The sequence below is a fragment of the Bubalus kerabau genome, chromosome 12 (assembly GCF_029407905.1).
Source record: "Bubalus kerabau isolate K-KA32 ecotype Philippines breed swamp buffalo chromosome 12, PCC_UOA_SB_1v2, whole genome shotgun sequence".
In the NCBI taxonomy this organism is placed as follows: domain Eukaryota; kingdom Metazoa; phylum Chordata; class Mammalia; order Artiodactyla; family Bovidae; genus Bubalus; species Bubalus kerabau.
Genome location: NC_073635.1, coordinates 49,190,160 through 49,210,815, shown reverse-complemented (window position 1 = coordinate 49,210,815; position 20,656 = coordinate 49,190,160). Strand labels below are relative to the sequence as shown.

General features: G+C 38.1%; 1 protein-coding gene across 11 annotated transcripts in view; it reads left to right on the top strand.

Annotated features, from left to right (window-relative positions):
* The window catches only part of KLF12 (KLF transcription factor 12), a 534,567-nt gene that overhangs the window by 353,266 nt on the left and 160,645 nt on the right, over positions 1-20,656 (top strand). For 10 of the 11 annotated variants that reach the window (XM_055542650.1, XM_055542645.1, XM_055542653.1 and 7 more), the window contains one exon: positions 8,246-8,792. In XM_055542650.1, coding sequence (XP_055398625.1) covers positions 8,246-8,792 — 547 coding nt within the window. Of the gene's footprint in view, positions 1-4,755; positions 4,925-8,245; positions 8,793-20,656 lie in introns of those variants that run through there. The other variant, XM_055542655.1, reaches the window with a different exon arrangement.

The window sequence follows — 20,656 nt, the reverse complement described above, 5'->3', positions numbered from 1 at the left end:
TTTCACAAATTGATGTTTGGTGCCTTTCACACTGAGGGCAAAGATGGCCAGAGTTGAGTAGGTTGCTTGCTTTAAGCATGGTGCTTATATTTTTAAAATTTTCCTAATGAGGAAAACTAAAATGTGTACCTATTGTGCATTTCATATGAAAAGAGGAATTCACTTTAATTAAAGTGTATTTGCATTGAAAATAGTGCAGTATAACTTAAAAACTCAATGAAACAGTATATGAAGTCATAAATTTAGTTTATTCTCTTTTTATGTGAAATGCACAGGAAGCTTTTTTCTAAATTAATTTATTTTTTTATTGAAGGATAATTGCTTTACAGAATTTTTACAGCTGTTTTCTGTCAAGCCTCAACATGAATCAGCCATAGGTATACATATATATATATCCCCACCCTTTTGAAACTCCCTCCCATCTTCCTCCCCATCCCACCCCTCTAGGTTGATGCAGAGCCCCTGTTTGAGTTTCCTGATCTATACAGCAAAAGCACCTCCCGTGAAAAGTGCATATTCAACTACTCACCAAGTCAGACAATGAACCTTACATAAACTGTCTACTGTGACATAAGAAACAAATAAAACTCAGCAGTTTCATCTCATGATGAGACTGTTAAACAATGGCTGACATCCCTAAACAGTTATTTTAATGTATTTATGTATTACTGTCATAATGGATTCAAACTGATTTATGGATTGATAGATGATATTTATATTGTGAAACTAAGAGATAAAGCCAGTCAATTAAAATGAATTCCATCAACTGTTAACATGATCATCCTATGAGCCAATCTAATGAAGCTAAAAAAAAAAAAAGAGAGAAAAAAAATTAAACAGTGTCAGATGACTATCCAAGAAAGCCTTCCTCAGCGATCAATGCAAAGAAATAGAGGAAAACAACAGAATGGGAAAGACTAGAGATCTCTTCAAGAAAATTAGAGATACCAAGGGAACATTTCATGCAAAGATGGACTCGATAAAGGACAGACATGGTATGGACCTAACAGAAGCAGAAGATATTAAGAAGAGGTGGCAAGAATACACAGAAGAACTGTACAAAAAAGATCTTCACGACCCAGATAATCACGATGGTGTGATCCCTGATCTAGAGCCAGACATCCTGGAATGTGAAGTCAAGTGGGCCTTAGAAAGCATCACTACGAACAAAGCTAGTGGAGGTGATGAAATTCCAGTTGAGCTATTTCAGATCCTAAAAGATGATGCTGTGAAAGTGCTGCACTCAATATGCCAGCAAATTTGGAAAACTCAGCAGTGGCCACAGGACTGGAAGAGGTCAGTTTTCATTCCAATCCCAAAGAAAGGCAACACCAAAGAATGCTCAAACTACTGCACAATTGCACTCATCTCACATGCTAGAAAAGTAATGCTCAAAATTCTCCAAGCCAGGCTTCAGCAATATGCGAACCGTGAACTTCCTGATGTTCAAGCTGGTTTTAGAAAAGGCAGAGGAACCAGAGATCAATTTGCCAACATCTGCTGGATCATGGAAAAAGCAAGAGAGTTCCAGAAAAACATCTATTTCTGCTTTATTGACTATGCCAAAGCCTTTGACTGTGTGGATCACAATAAACTGTGGGAAATTCTGAAAGAGATGGGAATACCAGACCACCTGACCTGCCTCTTGAGAAATCTGTATGCAGGTCAGGAAGCAACAGTTAGAACTGGACATGGAACACCAAACTGGTCCCCAATAGGAAAAGGAGTACGTCAAGGCTGTATATTGTTACCCTGCTTATTTAACTTATATGCAGAGTACATCATGAAAAACGCTGGACTGGAAGAAGCACAAGCTGGAATCAAGATTGCCAGGAGAAATATCAATAACCTCCGATATGCAGATGACACCACCCTTACGGCAGAAAGTGAAGAGGAACTAAAAAGCCTCTTGATGAAAGTGAAAGAGGAGAGTGAAAAAGTTGGCTTAAAGCTCAACATTCAGAAAACGAAGATCATGGCATCTGGTCCCATCACTTCATGGGAAATAGAAGGGGAAACAGTGGAAACAGTGTCAGACTTTATTTTTCTGGGCTCCAAAATCACTGCGGATGGTGACTGAAGCCATGAAATTAAAACGCTTACTCCTTGGAAGGAAAGTTATGACCAACCTAGATAGCATATTCAAAAACAGAGACATTACTTTGCCAACAAAGGTCCGTCTAGTCAAGGCTATGGTTTTTCCTGTGGTCATGTATGGATGTGAGAGTTGGACTGTGAAGAAAGCTGAACGCTGAAGAATTGATGCTTTTGAACAGTGGTGTTGGAGAAGGCTCTTGAGAGTCCCTTGGACTGCAAGGAGATCCAGCCAGTCCATTCTGAAGGACATCAGCCCTGGGATTTCTTTGGAGGGACTGATGTTGAAGCTGAAACTCCAGTACTTTGGCCACCTCATGCGAAGAGTTGACTCATTGGAAAAGACTCTGATGCTGGGAGGGATTGGGGACAGGAGGAGGAGGGGACGACAGCAGATGAGATGGCTGGATGGCATCACTGACTCGATGGACGTGAATCTGAGTGAACTCCGGGAGTTGCTGATGGACAGGGAGGCCTGGCGTGCTGCGATTCATGAGGTCGCAAAGAGTCGGATATGACTGAGCGACTGAACTGAACTGCTATGTTAAGAGAGAATGTGTATTTAAAATCTTACGTGGAACCTAAAAATGCTTACAATATCTCGACATGGTTTAGCAAACAGCACCCCTGCAGTGGCTGTATTATGCAACCCTGCATCAGAGTATCTCTTATGCTGAGTTCTGTAAATCAAGTCACTCTGAGAGCTACAATAATAGTTTTAGGTTCTGTTTGGAATTTTTAGTTCTAAAAAAGGAGGCGCATTTGTTTCTGTCCCATAGTCTTAGTATTATTTAAAAGCACTTAATGCCTTTCATTCAGTCTTTACAACAATTTTATGAGTTTGGATTTAATATTACTCTTGGATAAACTCAGGCCTGGAGAATTTTTAATGATGATACCAAGATTGTATAGCTAATAATTAACAGGGCAGGTCATGAATTCAAGTCTTTTGTGTCCAAATCAAATTTTCTTTCTGTGATAACCATGTAACAGGCTCTATAACCATGAAGTCATGAACTATATATTAGGCAAGTCACTCTACAGTCTTTTCTAAACACTCCCATGAAGTGGTTTCTCAAAAAGTTATAAAGGTAAACTTAAACATAATCTATTTAAATTCTTGCTAGCTTACTGGTTGGCTGGATGAATAGATGAATGGAGTGGTGGATGGACAGATAGATAGTTTGACACATGTTTTTCATGTATGTGCCTGTGTGGGGCTTTCCTGGTGGCTCAGTTGGTAAAGAATCTGCCTACAAAGCAGGAGACCTCAGTTTGATCCCTGGGTTGGAAAGATCCATTAGAGAAGGAAATGGCAGTCCACTCTGGTATTTTTGCCTGGGAAATCAACAAAATACCTAAAGCTGAAGTTAGAGTTTAAAACATTTATTTAGGAAAAGGGTGATCTGATTAGAACAGCTCACGTGTAAGCTTCATCTCACTGAAAGGAGTATGTTCACTGGAATATTGTGCATTGTACTTTATTGAGTGAATTATTTTGAATCAAACTGGCTTTCCCACTCTTGAAAAAACAATATGACACAGCAGTATAATCCTATGTATATTATCTTTCAGTTTTCACACCTTCTTATGAAGTAGATGGTTACATTTACCAGACTTTTGTGTGTCTTTATGTATTTATTTCTAAAAGTATGAGAGGCGAAAAAATTATTGTGGACCCCCCTTCCAAAATATTATATCATTTTTTGGGAAATGAAAGTAATTCTCATTCTCTTTGACATAAAATGCAGGGTGCCCTTTTATCTTCATGTCTTTAGAAGGAATTCTGTTTCTGTTGATAATATTGAATGTAGTTTATGTGTTTGATCATGTTTTCCACACCAGGATCATCAGCAGCAAAAATTCAGCTAGATGTTTTCCCCAAATACAGATCTTAATGGGCTTTTATTTAAAACAAACAAGCAAAAAAACATCAGCAGTGCTTAGTGGATGTTGCTGCAAGAGTTGCCCATCAGTGTTGTCTCTAGAATTGAGTAGTTACAGACCAAGGGCAAAATTTTAGTATGAAATCCTTTCATTGTTCTTTTTTTTTTAACAAAATTTTCTTTTCCTAATTGTGCATAAAACTTTTCTTAGTAATTTCTGTTTTTTTCTCAGTGTCTTTGCCTCTTAGATTCTGTTTCCTGGTAACATAGCCATCCATATCTCTCTTTCTCAAATCTGGTAGGATTTCTCCAATCCTTTCATTTCTAACTGCTCTCAGTACTTCTCAGTTGGTCTTTCTCCAGCTTTCTTTCTTTCTCTTGGCTACTCTCCCATGGCTTCCCTATAGTTATGTGTTTATGAATTCGTATCTCTTGGTCAGTGCATTTCCGGCACTTTCTAAAATCCAAGAAATGAATTTCTAATAACAATTTCAGGATCAAACCTTTCAGGTCTTTTCTCTTTCCTAAAAGGAGGAATGCGCATACACTGTTTGGGAACTGATTTATATAGTATTGCTGGTCTTATCAGAGAAGGCAATGGCACCCCACTCCACTACTCCTGCCTGGAAAATCCCATGGACAGAGGAGCCTGGTGGGCTACAGTCTGTGGGGTCGCTGAGAGTCGGACACGACTGAGCGACTTCCCTTTCACTTTCCACTTTCATGCATTGGAGAAGGAAATGGCAACCCACTCCAGTATTCTTGCCTGGAGAATCCCAGGGACCAGGGAGCCTGGTGGGCTGCCGTCTATGGGGTCACGCAGAGTCGGACACGACTAAAGGGACTTAGCAGCAGCAGCAGCTGGTCTTATGTGTGTGTGTGTGCAGCTTGAAGCTGGAATTATGGATGGTATACCGGCCACATTATCACAGGAGAAGTGATTGGTAAGAGCTATGAGAATACGATATTATGTCAACCCTGTAAATAGTTGAATGGTGTGATGAGGGTTTTGTCCTCTTTCTACTGATAAAGCATTGTTTTTGGATGTGCTGGCTGTGTTTCACCTGCTACATGTGAAATAGGAACCAGTATGTGCCTCTGTGATGATTAAATTCATGCATAATGTGTCTAACATCCCCAAATAAGATATGTTTGTCATCCAAAGGTTTGGTTGATCCTTCCTAATTTTTTGGATCATTTTCTATATTGTGGTTTGAGCTTATGTAAAAGCTATGTAGTTATCAAGGATTTGAATGCACCTGGGGTTCTTAGTAGGAGAAAGCAATGGCAACCCACTCCAGTGTTCTTGCCTGGAGAATCTCAGGGACGGCAGAGCCTGGTGGGCTGCCATCTATGGGGTCACACAGAGTCGGACACGACTGAAGCGACTTAGCAGCAGCAGCAGCAGCAGCAGCAGCAGGGTTCTTAGTGGGCTTCCCTGGTGACTCAGATGGTAAAGAATTCACCTGCACTGCAGGTGACCTTGGCTCCATCCCTGGGTCAGGACGATCCTCTGGAGGAGGGCATGGCAACCCAGTATTCTTGCCTGGAGAATTCCATGGACAGAGGAGCCTGGTGGGCTACAGTCCGTGGGTTTGCGAAAGTGTCAGACACAACCAACGGACACACTCTAACAAAATGGGGCTCTTAGTATTGGATCTCTATAGCTTTCTGGTATATACAACAGAATTACCAGAGGAACATTCTCCTTCTATTTTTAAAAAACAGTAAGGAGTAAATTTTGTTTTTGTTTTTTTTTAATTCAATTTATTTATTTATTTTTTTTTAATTTTATTTTATTTTTAAACTTTACATAACTGTATTAGTTTCTCCAAATATCAAAATGAATCCGTTATACTGAGAGATTAAGCTATATTACCTACAAAGTATAGACGTGTTCATAATATACAGAAGTCTAAGCAGTTTGCAAAGCTCATTGAAGCCTGATGCCTCAGAAACCATCTATTTGCACTGTAAGCTCCAAATCTACCAACTGTATTGTCATAGTCTGCTAAAGTACCCTTTCATTTACTTTACGAAGAGTTTTCTGCAATGATGAATTATATGTCAAACTTGGGTTTTTAAACATATGTTGGAACTTTGTGTCCAAGTATAGTTAGGAAGAGGTTTGTGATGGAAATTAATCACTATCTCCAAAATTAGAATTTTGGGGCTCTCTAAATATAGTAAAAGAGAGAGGTTAATCTCAAGACTATATTAGAAAGCAAACCATGTTTGATAGTATATACTCAATGACATATTTTACAATTTTAATGACAAACCAGTTTGGATATTTTATGAAAGCAGCTTCAACAAAGAATTCCTGTATGGGTATAACACACTAATAAGAAATATCCTACCTTGTTCTACAAAGAAATTAAATGATAATACTGGGTACAAATTGAAATACTCTTCTTATTGGAAGAATAGGTAATGCTAATAGCTTTTTATAAAAGTTGCTCTGTTTATGGCATTTGTTTTTGTTTTCCTTTGTTTCTTAATATCTGAGAATATTTAAGTTCTTATTTCTCAATTTCAGCACATGATATCTTGTCATTTAAAATTTTATGCAGTATATATTTTGGATGGTTCATTTTGATATTTTCTAATTATCTTTTTGCGGGTAAGTAACCATGTTGACTTAGAAAAAAAAATAAAACTTCAGCTCATTTTCCTTTTTAGTTGTTCTGGTACTATTGTTTAGCTTATTTCCTTTCCTTTCTCGTCGCTAAATAAAATGCCTATGCACTATTGTATTTTCTGAATGGAGCTATAATTTATATTCTATAAAGAAAGATTTGAAGAAGCATGTTTTGTTCCTTTAACTGTACGCTCAACTTTGAGAGAAATAGTGAACCAAATCTATTATCAAAGAATGAAATGAGCCAATTTAATATAATTTTAGGCATTGTTGTTCTCATACTATAATGAAGCTGAAAAAAGAGTTTTTGATCTTCATGTAATAGAACAACAATGTCCTTGTTAGCCTGGTCAGATTATATATATCCAAAAATAATCCCTCATAGTGTAACTCGCTGTTAAGGCTAGACAGACACATACTAGTTTGGAGGCCATTTTAGGCCTTGGAAATAGGCATTTAATAAATATTTCTTGAATTTATGGGTGAATAACTATAAAAGTAAATTATATTTATGCTCAGTAATAACACACTGAGCCCATTAGTTTAGGTGGAATCTTGGATTCTTTATTATTATTGTTAACAAACAATAATGTTTGTTTAGTATTTAGTATTTAGTTGTTTAGTATTTAGTATGTTCCTAGTATTATTATTAAATTTTGCTCATTAAAACTTGAAAGAAATGAAAACAAACTTGGACAATATTGTTATCATTGTCTTAAACAACAAAAGCATAGGCAATTTAAGATTTATAGAATAAGTTTTTCCTAAAATTATTATTTCCTAAAAATGTCTGTTGTGGAATTTCTTTATATTATTTTGATAAAATCTTTTTCATTGTTAAGAGCTAAGTTATAATCCCATTGTTAGAAATGATTTGTATTGAATACTTTCCTAATTGAGTGTGGGAAGTTGGAGAATTTTATGCCCTGTTTTAATTCTGAAAATGAGAATGGTATGGTGGATATTTCTCCAAATATGAAAGCTGAAATGTCATAGTGAGTTTCCCCCATGTTGTTGCCAGGCCTCCTATAATAGTATTGAGTAAGGGTTAAAATCATGAAATCATAGAATTTTAGAGCTGGAAAAGATATTTAAGGTTATCTAATCAAAGTTTCCATTAGTTTGTAACTAATGGAAACTGAAACTCCTAAGTGTAGTGATGGGTCAGACCAACAAAATGAATGTTTTTAACTTTAGTTGTATATGTAATATCTTAAGAAGACAGTGTAACTACAACTGAAGACCCCATGCTGTAGTCCATGTAGACACGACTGGGCAACTGAACAACAGCAAAATACTTCATACTCTGAACTTGTCTTTTAGAAGGTTTTATGTAAGATTGCTGTTCATTTTTAGGTTTCTGTGGCCTTTTTTCTTCTCCATAGTGTACTTATTTCCCTGGATTTTAACAACTATGTCTGTTGCTCTTCCAATTGTCTTGTACTTTTGAACTCTCATCTTTAATTAGGATGACTGTCACAGAGCAGTATCTCAGATACTTGGAGAGTGAATTAATGTTCCACAGCAATAAGAGAAAAATTAATAAACATGGAAGTCATAAATCGTACATCTAGTGGAGGATGTGATTAACAGAGATAAACATGTTCCATTTTTCTCCCCACAGTCTCCAAACGTCCACAAGTACCCCGATATGGAAGCTGTTCCCCTGTTGCTAAATAATGTGAAAGGGGAACCCCCGGAGGACTCATTATCTGTAGATCACTTCCAGACACAAACTGAGCCAGTGGACTTGTCCATCAACAAAGCCAGGACATCCCCTACAGCCGTTTCATCCTCCCCCGTTTCCATGACAGCGTCCGCCTCCTCACCTTCTTCAACTTCAACCTCCTCATCGTCTTCTAGCCGTCCAGCCTCATCCCCTACTGTTATAACATCGGTATCTTCAGCATCATCTTCGTCAACAGTATTAACTCCAGGGCCCCTCGTTGCCTCTGCCTCTGGTGTGGGAGGCCAGCAGTTTTTGCACATTATCCATCCTGTTCCGCCTTCAAGTCCCATGAATTTACAGTCGAACAAACTGAGTCACGTTCACCGCATCCCCGTGGTGGTCCAGTCGGTGCCTGTTGTCTACACAGCTGTGCGGTCACCTGGCAATGTGAACAACACTATCGTAGTACCACTTTTGGAGGATGGGAGAAGCCATGGCAAAGGTAAGAGACACAAGCGAGCCTTGCTTTATTTTGCCACTAGAAGTAACTGTTATGCAAGGAAGTTACAACTAAGAAGTTCTGTGCACAGTGACACAGAGGAACAACTGATCTGCTCCTGTGAGTAGAGCACAGTTTAGTAGAAACTAACCTCGTTTTCAGATAGGTATATGTTTCAGAATTACTCAGTCTGTATTTTTATGTATCAAGTCATATGATGTCAGAATTCTAATATGTAAATTTGCTAAATAATGTTTACCTTCATAGGAAGGACAGTCTATATAGTCAGCATCGCTGCTTGTGAGTTGTGAATCCCTCAAAGAGATTAACAGTTATGAAAAATTTAAAAAGTACATCAAGATGTTTCTTCCTTCAGTTGTTCAGACTGGAACTTATTTATCTGGCAATAATATAAAATGACATGAAGTTCCAATGCTTGTTATCTGTTCATTCACTTTTCAGTAATTTGTAAATTAAGTTGCCATTAGAGTAATTCTAAAGTTAGGTGTTTGGCTGGAAATGCATCATGTAGTTAGAGTTCTAATCTTCATATAAGTCTGAGTTGTTATTTTAAATAGCAGGAAGCTTCTATGATAGAAATAATTCAAAATGCAGTATTAATATTTCCTTCTGGGGATTAGAAGCAGAAAGATATTTTCTTACATGCTGCTGCTGCTGCTAAGTTGCTTCAGTTGTGTCCAACTCTGTGTGACCCCATAGATAGCAGCCCACCAGGCTCTGCAGTCCCTGGGATTCTCCAGGCAAGAACACTGGAGTGGGTTGCCATTTCCTTCTCCAATGCATGAAAGTGAAAAGTGAAAGTGAAGTCGCTCAGTCGTGCCCGACTCTTAGCGACCCCATGGACTGCAGCCTACCAGGCCCCTCTGTCCATGGGATTTTCCAGGCAAGAGTACTGGAGTGGGTTGCCATTGCCTTCTCCTTTGTTACATGAGTTTATATAATAATATCAAGTTAATTATATATGATAGCTGCTCATGAAGTTATTTTTCTTCTTCTAAGTTGTCTTTTCTTCTATTTTTAAGTCAAAGGAATTGTAATAACATAATGTTGTTGATTTTTCCCTTTCTGTAGATCTAAAAAAAAAAGCCACCATTCTATAGAAATGTAAAATGTCTATAATCATCAACTCATATGCATGTGTTTCAGCTTCAGAGTCTAGAAATAATGATGGATTAAGACTTAGGCTGTAGTACATTTTGCTTTGAATACCATATTACTGCCAAGCTCATAATTAAAATATGATGGATGAACACATAAAACACTGCCTTTCTGTACAATGCTAGTAAACTTAGTTGTTTTGGTTCTTGTAAAAGATAGGATTCAGCGCATAGGAATAATATTTGATCCTGAACTTGGAGAATTTTTGCAAACATACAAAATTGTGTATGCATCTTTTGCAAGTTACTGTTTTATCTCCGATAAGTTTCTTCATAGCACATGACAAATTGCACCTTTTCAGTTTTACCAAGTGAAAAATCTCATGGCTTACAACAGTCAGAGATTTAGACTGCAAACTTGAGATCCAGGTACTATGCTTACCTAACAACCATTTTGTATTTTTGGTGCTATTATGGACAATGGCCAGGAACTCGTCTCACCACTATCTTTGTGAACTAGAAAAAAAAGAAGGGAATATCTACATGGATTTTACTTGAGTCAAACCTTCTTTGATATTACTAATATTTCTAATCCAAATGAGCTAATCAATTTGAATAAGAGTAACATAATTAAAGATCACATTAGATATTTATTTTCATTTATAATTTATAAATGTGCTTTAAATACTTTAAGAATTAGCAATTAGAAAAATATAACCTTGTATATTACATTATTTTATATATGTGTATACCATAGAATCCAATCTTTGTGAAATATCACTTATGAAAGCTATTGCTTTTATTGTGGACGTGATTGATAAGGATTTTAACACTGTTCGTGACCTTTTCTTAAAAAACAATTTTGGTGCATTAATAAAGGAAACAGATGTCTCTTTTATATGCCATTATCATTTTATGAGAGAGATTACTTTTATTTAAAGTTTACTGCCAAAATTTAATTTTCTGGAAAATTTACCTTGTAGAAGAACTGTATTAAGACTCATGCTGCAATTTGTTCTCTACATGAGTATTTTTGTTCGTTTCATGCAGTGTTTGTATTCAGCAGTTTTTGCATATCAAGAATAAACATATAACTATCAGCACACTAAATATGAAATAGACGTTAACAGCATGAAGTTTGGGATCAAGGATGCATGAGTTTAGAATCCTAGTTCCCTCGCTTCCAGCATTGGACTGGGCAAAGTTATTTAATCTCACTAATCTTCATTTTCTTCAGTGATAAAATGCAAATAAAATATGATATATCTTTAAAGATTATTGGAAATATAAAGAGTTTATGTGTACATGTCTAGCACTGGTAATAATTTATCATTATTACATCCCCCCCCAAATACCTGAAGCAATAATGTTCAGAAATTTTTTCACTGTATTGTAAAAACAGAAAGTTGGGGGAAAAAAGACTTACTGAATTTAAAAGTGATAAACTGTTCTCAAGAAGTGCTTCTCAAAGTTGTAACAACAAATTATAAGGAATGAGGGTTTAGGATGAGAAATCATAAGGAAAATCCCATACTTTTATGTTTATTAATTTATATTGTTTTTATAATCCCCATATTCTACAATATTGCTATAGCATTTTATAAGTTTTTTTTTTATTGTTTGATTAATTAGATGATAATAAAAGTGTGTAGTGGAGGAGGCCTGCCTACCTCACAGAAGGAATAAAGGAAGGGACATTTCAGTAATTCGTCACATCTTTATGCTGCAACTATGCACTCGGGCACTGGGCCAGCGATGAGATGGCTGAGTGATAAAAGGAGGTCTATTTCCATTCTCACATAGGACTTATATTTCTGGTATGGGTGAGCAAAAGAAAATATAATAGGGGAGTTGGATTTTCAAATGCTACTAATAAAAACTAACTCATAAATGTGGGTGATTGTACTGGTTAATTAGTTTTAAAGTTGGTAAAACATATCTGGTCTATAGTAAAGAAATAGATTACCTTATGTCACATTACATAAGGGACTAAGAATGCATACGTCTGTATCTAAAATAGCATGAATTGAGTCGTTTGTCCATTCAAGTATTGATTGAGCATCTCTCATGTATTAGGCATTTTAGTGGCACCAGAGATAGTGTTGAGCAAAACAGATGCTGTTTTTATCTAAGTGCTTACAGTCTACTAGGAGATCTTGCCATCAAACAAAAATGTTGTATAATTAACTGATAGCTGTGGACAGAGTTAAAACGTAGACTAGCCATGGATGTGCCTATGGGAGAGAGGTTAATTATAGCCGTAGATGGACAAAGCTGTGTTTGACCTAAGTATTTTCATGTAGAGTGTTACATGAGGTTGGAACAAATGTTTTTGTTGTGATGCTCAGAAGCGGGTGTTTGGGGTTTTGGAGTTGTGGTAGGATGGAACTTTGCATGGGTATGTTTGGCTAACAACAGAAGAGCGTGTAGAAATATTCTAATGAGAAGAGAACTCCAGCCCATCCAAATATTTACAGAATATGGTCTTAAAGGAATGGCAAGTCATTAGCTAACCCAGGGCACTGACAGAACTCAGCTGGGTTTTGATAAGATGTAATATGAAGAAAATAGCATGATGTTCTCAAAGGTGCAGTTAATACAGTGTAGACTAGAGCTATGAGAGGGATGCTGTAAGAGAAGGTCTCCAGAGGGACGCTTTTTTCTGCTTGATACCACAAGGACAGAGTAGCATTAAGCCCCCCAAGTGACAGTGCTGAGAGCTAGAAGGTTCTCCACGGGACCTGAGACATGTTGTTTATAAACAAGACCCTAACGGGGTTATTTGACCTTGTAACAGAATTTCAGTTGAGCCTGGGAAAGTTTTTGGTAGATTTCTCAGGAGATTTTCATTAGTTTTCACAGATAATTAGCAGCAGAAATCATAGAAGGTAAAAAAAAAAAATCACAAGCAAAATTGTTATTGGCTTATTGCTCCAATAGACATGTTTAGGATTCTCCTTTCCTTCCTTTTGATCCGCTATTAAGGTAAAAGAAAGGGTATTTAAGAGAATATAAGTGAAGAAGGAGTTCTCAGATTATCAAAAGCTTCTAAGGGGCCAAATAAAATAAGGACTAAGGGAGCATTTGGGGAAGGATGGGTTCATTGGTGACACCATGTCAGTGGAGGACTGGGGACAAGGGACAGACCAAAGTGAGTTCATGTTGTACTGGGAGGTGAGGCAGGGTAGCCCAGGAGTCTAGAAGGCTCTTTGGCCAAGTTTTGCTGAAAGAGTTTTGGAGAAATGGCATGATAGCTGAAGAGAAATTTATGCTCTCAAGGGAGCAATTTAAAAGAGACAGAAAGTATAGCATATTTGTATTCTGTCAAGAATAATCCAGTAGATAGTTGAAAATGGGTAATTCTAGAGAAGGAAGAATTACAGAAGCAAAGTTGTTCATTACACATTAGTTGCTTATATTATTTTGCAGAAGTAACCTGCACCTTGCAGTAATTAACCTGAATTCTGAAGTCAATTTATTAGATTAACACAGGTTTTGGGGGAAAAGATGCATAATGGTAAAGGAAAGAAAATGCAGAAAACAGCAGATAATGGTCTAAGATTGACAATGAAAAGCAAACAGATTAAAAGTTCAGTAAAATGTAGGTTCCACTGAGAATTGTAAAAATGATACCAGCATTAATATGAATATAAGATCAAACATTTCTCATTCATCACATACTGGAACATACAGAATAATTTAAAAAAGATAATCCCTAAACAATTTGTAACTGTTGTTTAAAGACATTTTTATAATTGAATATGTATAGATGTGTACATTTTAGAAATGCAAAATACTTAAAAGGACAAGGCCGTAACCAACTAAAGATCTAAAAAAAGACAGTGGATTTATTTTCTCCCTCCTGTACCTGAGCTGGCCCTTTCCCCTTGTAGCTAGAGGAACATAATATAACCTTGATGCCAAGGAATGAGGCTTGAACAAAGGAGTAGTTGATGTTGGCTTTGGAACAGCCAGAAGTGAAAAGCCAGCTACGTAACACTGTTGCCTAGTTTTCTTCCTTGACTGCTGTCCTGTCCTTCTTCATTGCTTTATATAGATGGTCTTTTGGATGTCTTCTCCTCCGTTCCCCATGTTGTCTTCTTCTTAGCCACCCAGACTCAACAGATGTTTCCATGACTATAAAAGTGGAAAAATGCCTAGTAGAAAGAACTCAGCCTGTTTCCTATGCAGCCACATTCTCTGTCTTGAAAATGCAATCCCAAGAGCCCAGCCTACCAGAATTTTTACAGAACGTATTTATTGCATCAAGACTTTTATTATAATAGTGTCATACTTGACTAATAACGTATCATTGGTCATAAGCGCATTATTCCTGACTTCAGACATTTGTAGGATAAGATCTTTGAGTTTAAAGTACTTTAACCCCGAAATATCTGACTAGAGCCTGTTGTAACTGCTGTTAAGAAACTAGCAGCCCCATATGGCCATGTCATTTCTTTGATCATCTCCATTAATTTTTTTTTAAAAGTGTTATTTTTCTATTATTTTTAGATGAAATGGCAAATCCTTCAAAACCATACCTACTCCCATAACACTGGTTCAGGAATTTCAGAGGGCTGTGGCTGTGGGCACGTCTGAAATCATCACACCCCATTTCTTCCTACAGGCTGCTGCTTTTCTCATCAGCCCACAGGAAGAAGCCACAGTGTATTTTTAGTCCCGGGCCATTTATACTTGTGAAAGGGAATCTGGTCATCTTAGCAGTTGCTGCAGAGCTGGTTGGAGGTTATGACTGTAGCTCCCGACCATTGAGGGCAACTGGGGTTTTACTCCCACGAAACTCCCCATTTCAGATCTTTCTGTTTCACCAGTGTTCTGCTCTCGACTTTCCCACTTGCTGATGTTCATGATGTCTTATTTCAGGTCCTGGTTCCTTTTGTCACAGACTCGCTTCTCCTGGCTGCCTCACATATGACTGTCCTCTTTTAGTTCACCATTCAATGGAATCCCAGTGGCATCCACCCATATAACCAGAATAGTCCGGGGCAGCTGACATACACTCCTGTATATGGTTGTCTTGGCTTCTTGATTGAACTACCCCAGCTTCCTTTGGTAAATGTATTCTTCTTCTTATGTTTAATTATGATAACTACTAGATATAGGCTCCTAGTTTTAATCTGATTTTGATTAACAAACCTTCTAATTACTTAATCTTTTACTGTTAATTTTCAGTGTTGCTTATTGGGAAGCAGGACTGGATGGTTGCTCACTTTGGCTTATTTTTCTTAATTGTAGACTTTGAAAGGTTGTGAGTGTTTCAGTACTGTCATTATAAAACAGACAGTAACTTGTTTAATAGTGAGAAAAACAGCTAATATTTATGAAAAACTGACTTTTAAATTAGAGGACAGAATATTTTATATGGCTATGTTGGTCATTTGTTTTTACCTGATTTTAACAAGGAGTAGAAACCTATCTGTATTTTTCTCATTTCTGGGCACACATAGGAAGTTGAATGGATTCCATCTAAAAAAGTGGCTTCTTACGCTCTTGTTTACCTGAAATATCTACAGTTCATTGACTTCTCTGTTTCATCTGGCATAGATTGTTAGTTGCTCAGTCATGTCTGACTCTCTGTGACCCCACGGACTGTAGCCCACCAGACTCCTCTGTCTATGGGATTTTCCCAGCAAGAATACTGGAGTGGGTTGCCATCCCCTTCTCCAAGGGATCTTCCCAGCCCAGGGATTGAACCTGGATCTCCTGTACTGCAGACAGATTCTTTTATTGTCTGAGCCACCAGGGCATAGATTGGGTTAGGTCTAAAATTTGACAATTGGCTCAAGAGAGGTGACAGAAACTATATGTATTGTTCTAAGAGATTATTAGCAGAAAAGAAAAAACTCTGTGTAAAGTCCTTGTAAACTGTAAAATGTCAAGGTGTGAGTTTGGCTTTGCCCTCACACATTTAAACAGTAAATCGAAGTACAAACTGGAAAAGAAGAGAAAAAAATATGACCAGCAGAGGGGAGAGGTGATACTCCATTCAGAGATAGATACTGTGTAAGGAAGGAAAGATAGAGACAGGAGAAATCCATTCAAAAGATGAAGTAGCTAAAGCAAGGGGTTACCAGAGTGGACTTTGTGTTCATTCTGTTACAATTTGTTAGGTCAAGTTCCTTCTAAGATAAAACGGTCTAATTTATGTTTGAGTAGATAGATGCTTAAATGTGATGTATTACTAGTATTTAGTCTAAGAAAGTCTCTATATTCATTTTTTACCGCACCTGAAATATTTTCTCTGATTATATTTAACATGTTGAATCTGGAAATAAATCTTTCCTTTCCTCTGTAGTTTCATTTTGAAGAACAAATTTTTTCTCTCCTGAAGCAATGTTCTACTTAAATGTGAAACTTCTAATTTCAAATAGTACAGGTGCTGTTATACTACAAGGAAATTCTTATTTTACATATTAGATTGCAGATATTTATAGGATTATTTTGATGATGCTTGGATATATATACTGATTGCAAGAAGCATTTGAGTATTGGACGGATATATCTATATGTTTATAGATAACTATAGAGCTGTATGCTGCTGCTGCTAAGTCACTTCAGTCGTGTCCAACTCTGTGCAACCCCACAGACGGCAGCCCACCAGGCTCCCCCGTCCCTGGGATTCTCCAGGCAAGAACACTGGAGTGGGTTGCCATTTCCTTCTCCAATGCCTCAAAGTGAAAAGTGAAAGTGAAGTCGCTCAGTCATGTCCGACTCCTAGCGACCCCATGGACTGCAGCCCACCAGGCTCCTCCGTCCATGGGATTTTCCAGGCAAGAGTACTGGAGTGGGGTGCCATTGCCTTCTCCGATAGAGCTGTAGGTAAAGTGAAGTCACTCAGTCATGTCCGACTCGTAGCGATCCCATGGAGTGCAGCCTACCAGGCTCCTCCGTCCATGGGATTCTCCAGGCAAGAGTACTGGAGTGGGGTGCCATTGCCTTCTCCACTTTATATATCTAGATATATCTAAATAGATATAGATACTTTTTTGCAATTGGACATTTTACCCAGTGACTCTTAAGACCTGGAGGGAACAAATGAAAGAAGAAAGAATGTAAGATCCTAAAGGGAAACTTGGTCTTAGAATCTTTGCCAGCACTGTTTTAAATTGGCTTTTTAATTATTTACAACTCTCTGGTGGTGGTTTTTATTTTTCCAATTTTTTTTACTCCATCAACAATAATTCTTTCTCTACTCCAAGCTCTGTTACTATTTTCTCAGCCCCTTCTCTCTGCCTGTTTTCCATTGTTAATGGAGAGTTTGATTAACGGTTGTTCTTCCACTTTGGGTTTTTTAGAAAAGAACAGATTGATATTTGTCTATCTAATAAATAAAAGAAGAGCTACCAATTTACAGAGTGGTAATCACATACTCGATCTTCCCTCCAGCCCCTTTTACATGGGGGAAATGCAACTTTGATCATTAGCCAATTGTATATGTGTTTTTTATGACCAGGCAGCTTCACCTTCGTTTTTCTTCTGTGATTAGTTAATTTTTTCAACAAATGTTTTATGGACCAATTATATGGCCAGGAATTTCAGTGTGGTGATTTTTAGAACAACTTCTCTTAAAAGTCAGCTGTAGTTTGCAATACACTAAAATAATATTGTTCATACTGTGAGTCCTTTTCCTGTTGGTGAATCTTTGTATCAGTATACTAGCTCATCATCAACATTTTAAAGGAATTAAATAGGATAGATTTGATTAAGAAATATGAGAGTATCACCCACAGAAGTGTTGCATCATGTAACTTTTGTTTAGTAAGCGACTTACTTGCATCAAATGCAGTATGGTGTGTGTCTATATAGTATCTGTGTACTGAGTCATATTGAAATATGTATTTCTTCCTATAGTTTCTATTTAGAAAGTTTGAATGAGACTACATGGAGTTCTTCTCCATCTCCTGCTCAAATACCCATCTTGATTCCAGTTTGTTTTCTCTGCTTTCTCACTCTTCCAATTCCCTACCCTTTTATCTTTTTTTTTTCTCCTAGATATATTTCTCTCTCCCTCCATGCTTCACTATTCTACCTTTTCTTGAATCTTGATTCTTCTTTATCTTCTATATCTAACCAAATCACCTATCCCATCAGTTCAGTTCAGTTCAGTCACTCAGTTGTGTCCGACTCTTTGCGACCCTATGAATCGCTGCACACCAGGCCTCCCTGTCCATCACCAACTCCCAGAGTTCACCCAGACTCATGTCCATCGAGTCAGTGATGCCATCCAGCCATCTCATCCTCTGTCGTCCCCTTTCCTCCTGCCTCCAATCCGTCTCAGCATCAAAGTCTTTTCCAATGAGTCAACTCTTCACATGAGGTGGCCAAAGTACTAGAGGTTCAGCTTTAGCATCATTCCCTCCAAAGAACACCCAGGGCTGATCTCCTTCAAAATGGACTGGTTGGATCTCCTTGCAGTCCAAGTGATTCTCAGGAGTCTTCTCCAACACCACAGTTCAAAAGCATCAATTCTTCGGCGCTCAGCTTTCTTCACAGTCCAACTCTCACATCCATACATGACCACAGGAAAAACCATAGCCTTGACTAGACAGACCCTTGTTGGCAAAGTAATGTCTCTGCTCTTCAGTATGCTATCTAGATTGGTCAGAGCTTTTCTTCCGAGGAGTAAGCATCTTTTAATTTCATGGCTACAGTCACCATCTGCAGTGTTTTGGGAGCCCCCAAAAATAAAGTCTGACGCTGTTTCCACTGTTTCCCCATCTATTTGCCATGAAGTGATGGGACAAGATGCCATGATCTTCATTTTCTGAATGTTGAGCTTTAAGCCAACTTTTTCACTCTCCTGTTTCACTTTCATCAATACGTGCTGTATTTATTACGGAACTAAGAAACCTATGTTGAAAATGATAGCCTTTGTACTGCCATCTAGTGGTGGAATTTTAAAATAATGTGAACTGAAAGAGTTGTTGGAGGAACTCATATGTAGTCTTCTAATTTATTCTATTATTGCTCTCAGATTTAACAAACTAGTTGAGGGCTGTCAGGGAGTGCAGTGAATATGCCCTTTTAAAGTAAAACTTGGACATGAATTTGAAACCTAACTTATCTACTTGGTTTTAAGATGTATCACTTCTACCCCCTTGTCCTGCTTTCCATCCTGCACATTTGTATGTGACTTCTGTTTAGTAGAAACAAAATGCTACTTTCTATGTATCTATGATTAGTTGCTTTGTAACTATGGGTAATGTTTGTTAAGTTAGTGGAAGCAGGTATATGGCAACTTGTGAACTATTGAGTTTTATTGAATGTCACAGAGAAAAAATAAAAAGTGAGACAGCAGGACTGTAGGAAGACAGGAAATAGGAGAATTTGGTAAAACTGGTAAGTGGGAGTAGCCCTTAGAGAATTCATCAGAGAACTGCCTTATTGATAGCTAGGGACTTAGGAAAAGCTCAATAGCAACAGTAAAATTGAAAGATATTCCCATGGTGTATGGATTTCTCACTTTCTCAGTGAGAGGAAGACCTAGTGAGACTGGGTGACCTATGGAATAAACTTCTCTGTTGACAAAAACTGTAGCTGCTCCTGTAATGTGACATGCGCATGCGTGCTGCGTCACTTCAGTCAGGTCTGACTCTGTGATCCCATGGACTGTAGCCTGCTAGGCTTCTCTGTCCATGGGATTTTCCAAGCAAGAACTGGAGTGGGTTTCCATGCTGTCCTCCAGGGGATCTTCCCAGATGAGGGATCAAACCCGTGGCTCCTGCCTGGCAGGTGGATTCTTTACTGCTAAGCCACCAGGGAAGCATAATGTGGCATGTATTATTATAAATACTCATAGAATAAAATAGGCTGGCATCTCCAGAAATCTACCTGGACCTCATTAGCTATGATTTTCTCAACACATTGCATTGTGCCTGACACTAGTACATGTTCAATAAATACTTACTGAATGAAGAGATGAATGAACTAAGGAATTCATTCCTGTAGGTGCGGTGTTCTATATGAGATGCTCCATTAGAATGCTATGGCCAGTGCTGGTCTCCAGTCCTAAACCCTAACCATAAAGCAACCTCCCTTTGTAGGGTGAAGTAGAAGAAGCAACAACATGGGTTCCTCACATCCCCAGAGCCTGACTCCCACCACCCCGCCCCTGCCACCCCTCCCCACCAGGCTGTTGCCATTGCACTAAATATGTGTCATGTCTCAGCCATCTTTTCTGTCTCTCTGTGATGATAACTCTCCCTCTAGCCTTGTCGTTTCCTTTTCCTGGATGGCTATTTCTTCTCTGTTAAAAGACCTGGTTCAGATGCCTTCTTTTCTAGAAAGGCACACACCCACCAAATTGTAATACAATGTATGTCATAGATAATACATGCATGTGCATACTTCAGTTGTGTCCAACTTTTTGCAACCCCCTATGGACTGTGGCCCGCCAGGCTCTTCTGTCCATGGGATTCTCCAGGCAAGAATACTGGAGTGGGTTGCCATGCCCTTCTCCAGGGGATCTGCCCAACCCAGGGATCGAACCTGAGTCTCCCAACTCCTCTGCGTCTCCTGCAACGGCAGTCGGGTTCCTGACCACTAGCACCACCTGGGAAGCCCATAGATATACATGTATATACAAAATATATTCTCTTTACTCAATATATTTGGCTCAAGTATATTATATATATATATAATATAAAGTTACAGTGATATCTGTATCATGGCCTTCCGCCTGATCCAGTGTCTGGCACACAGTTAACAATAAATGTTTGCAGAATGAAT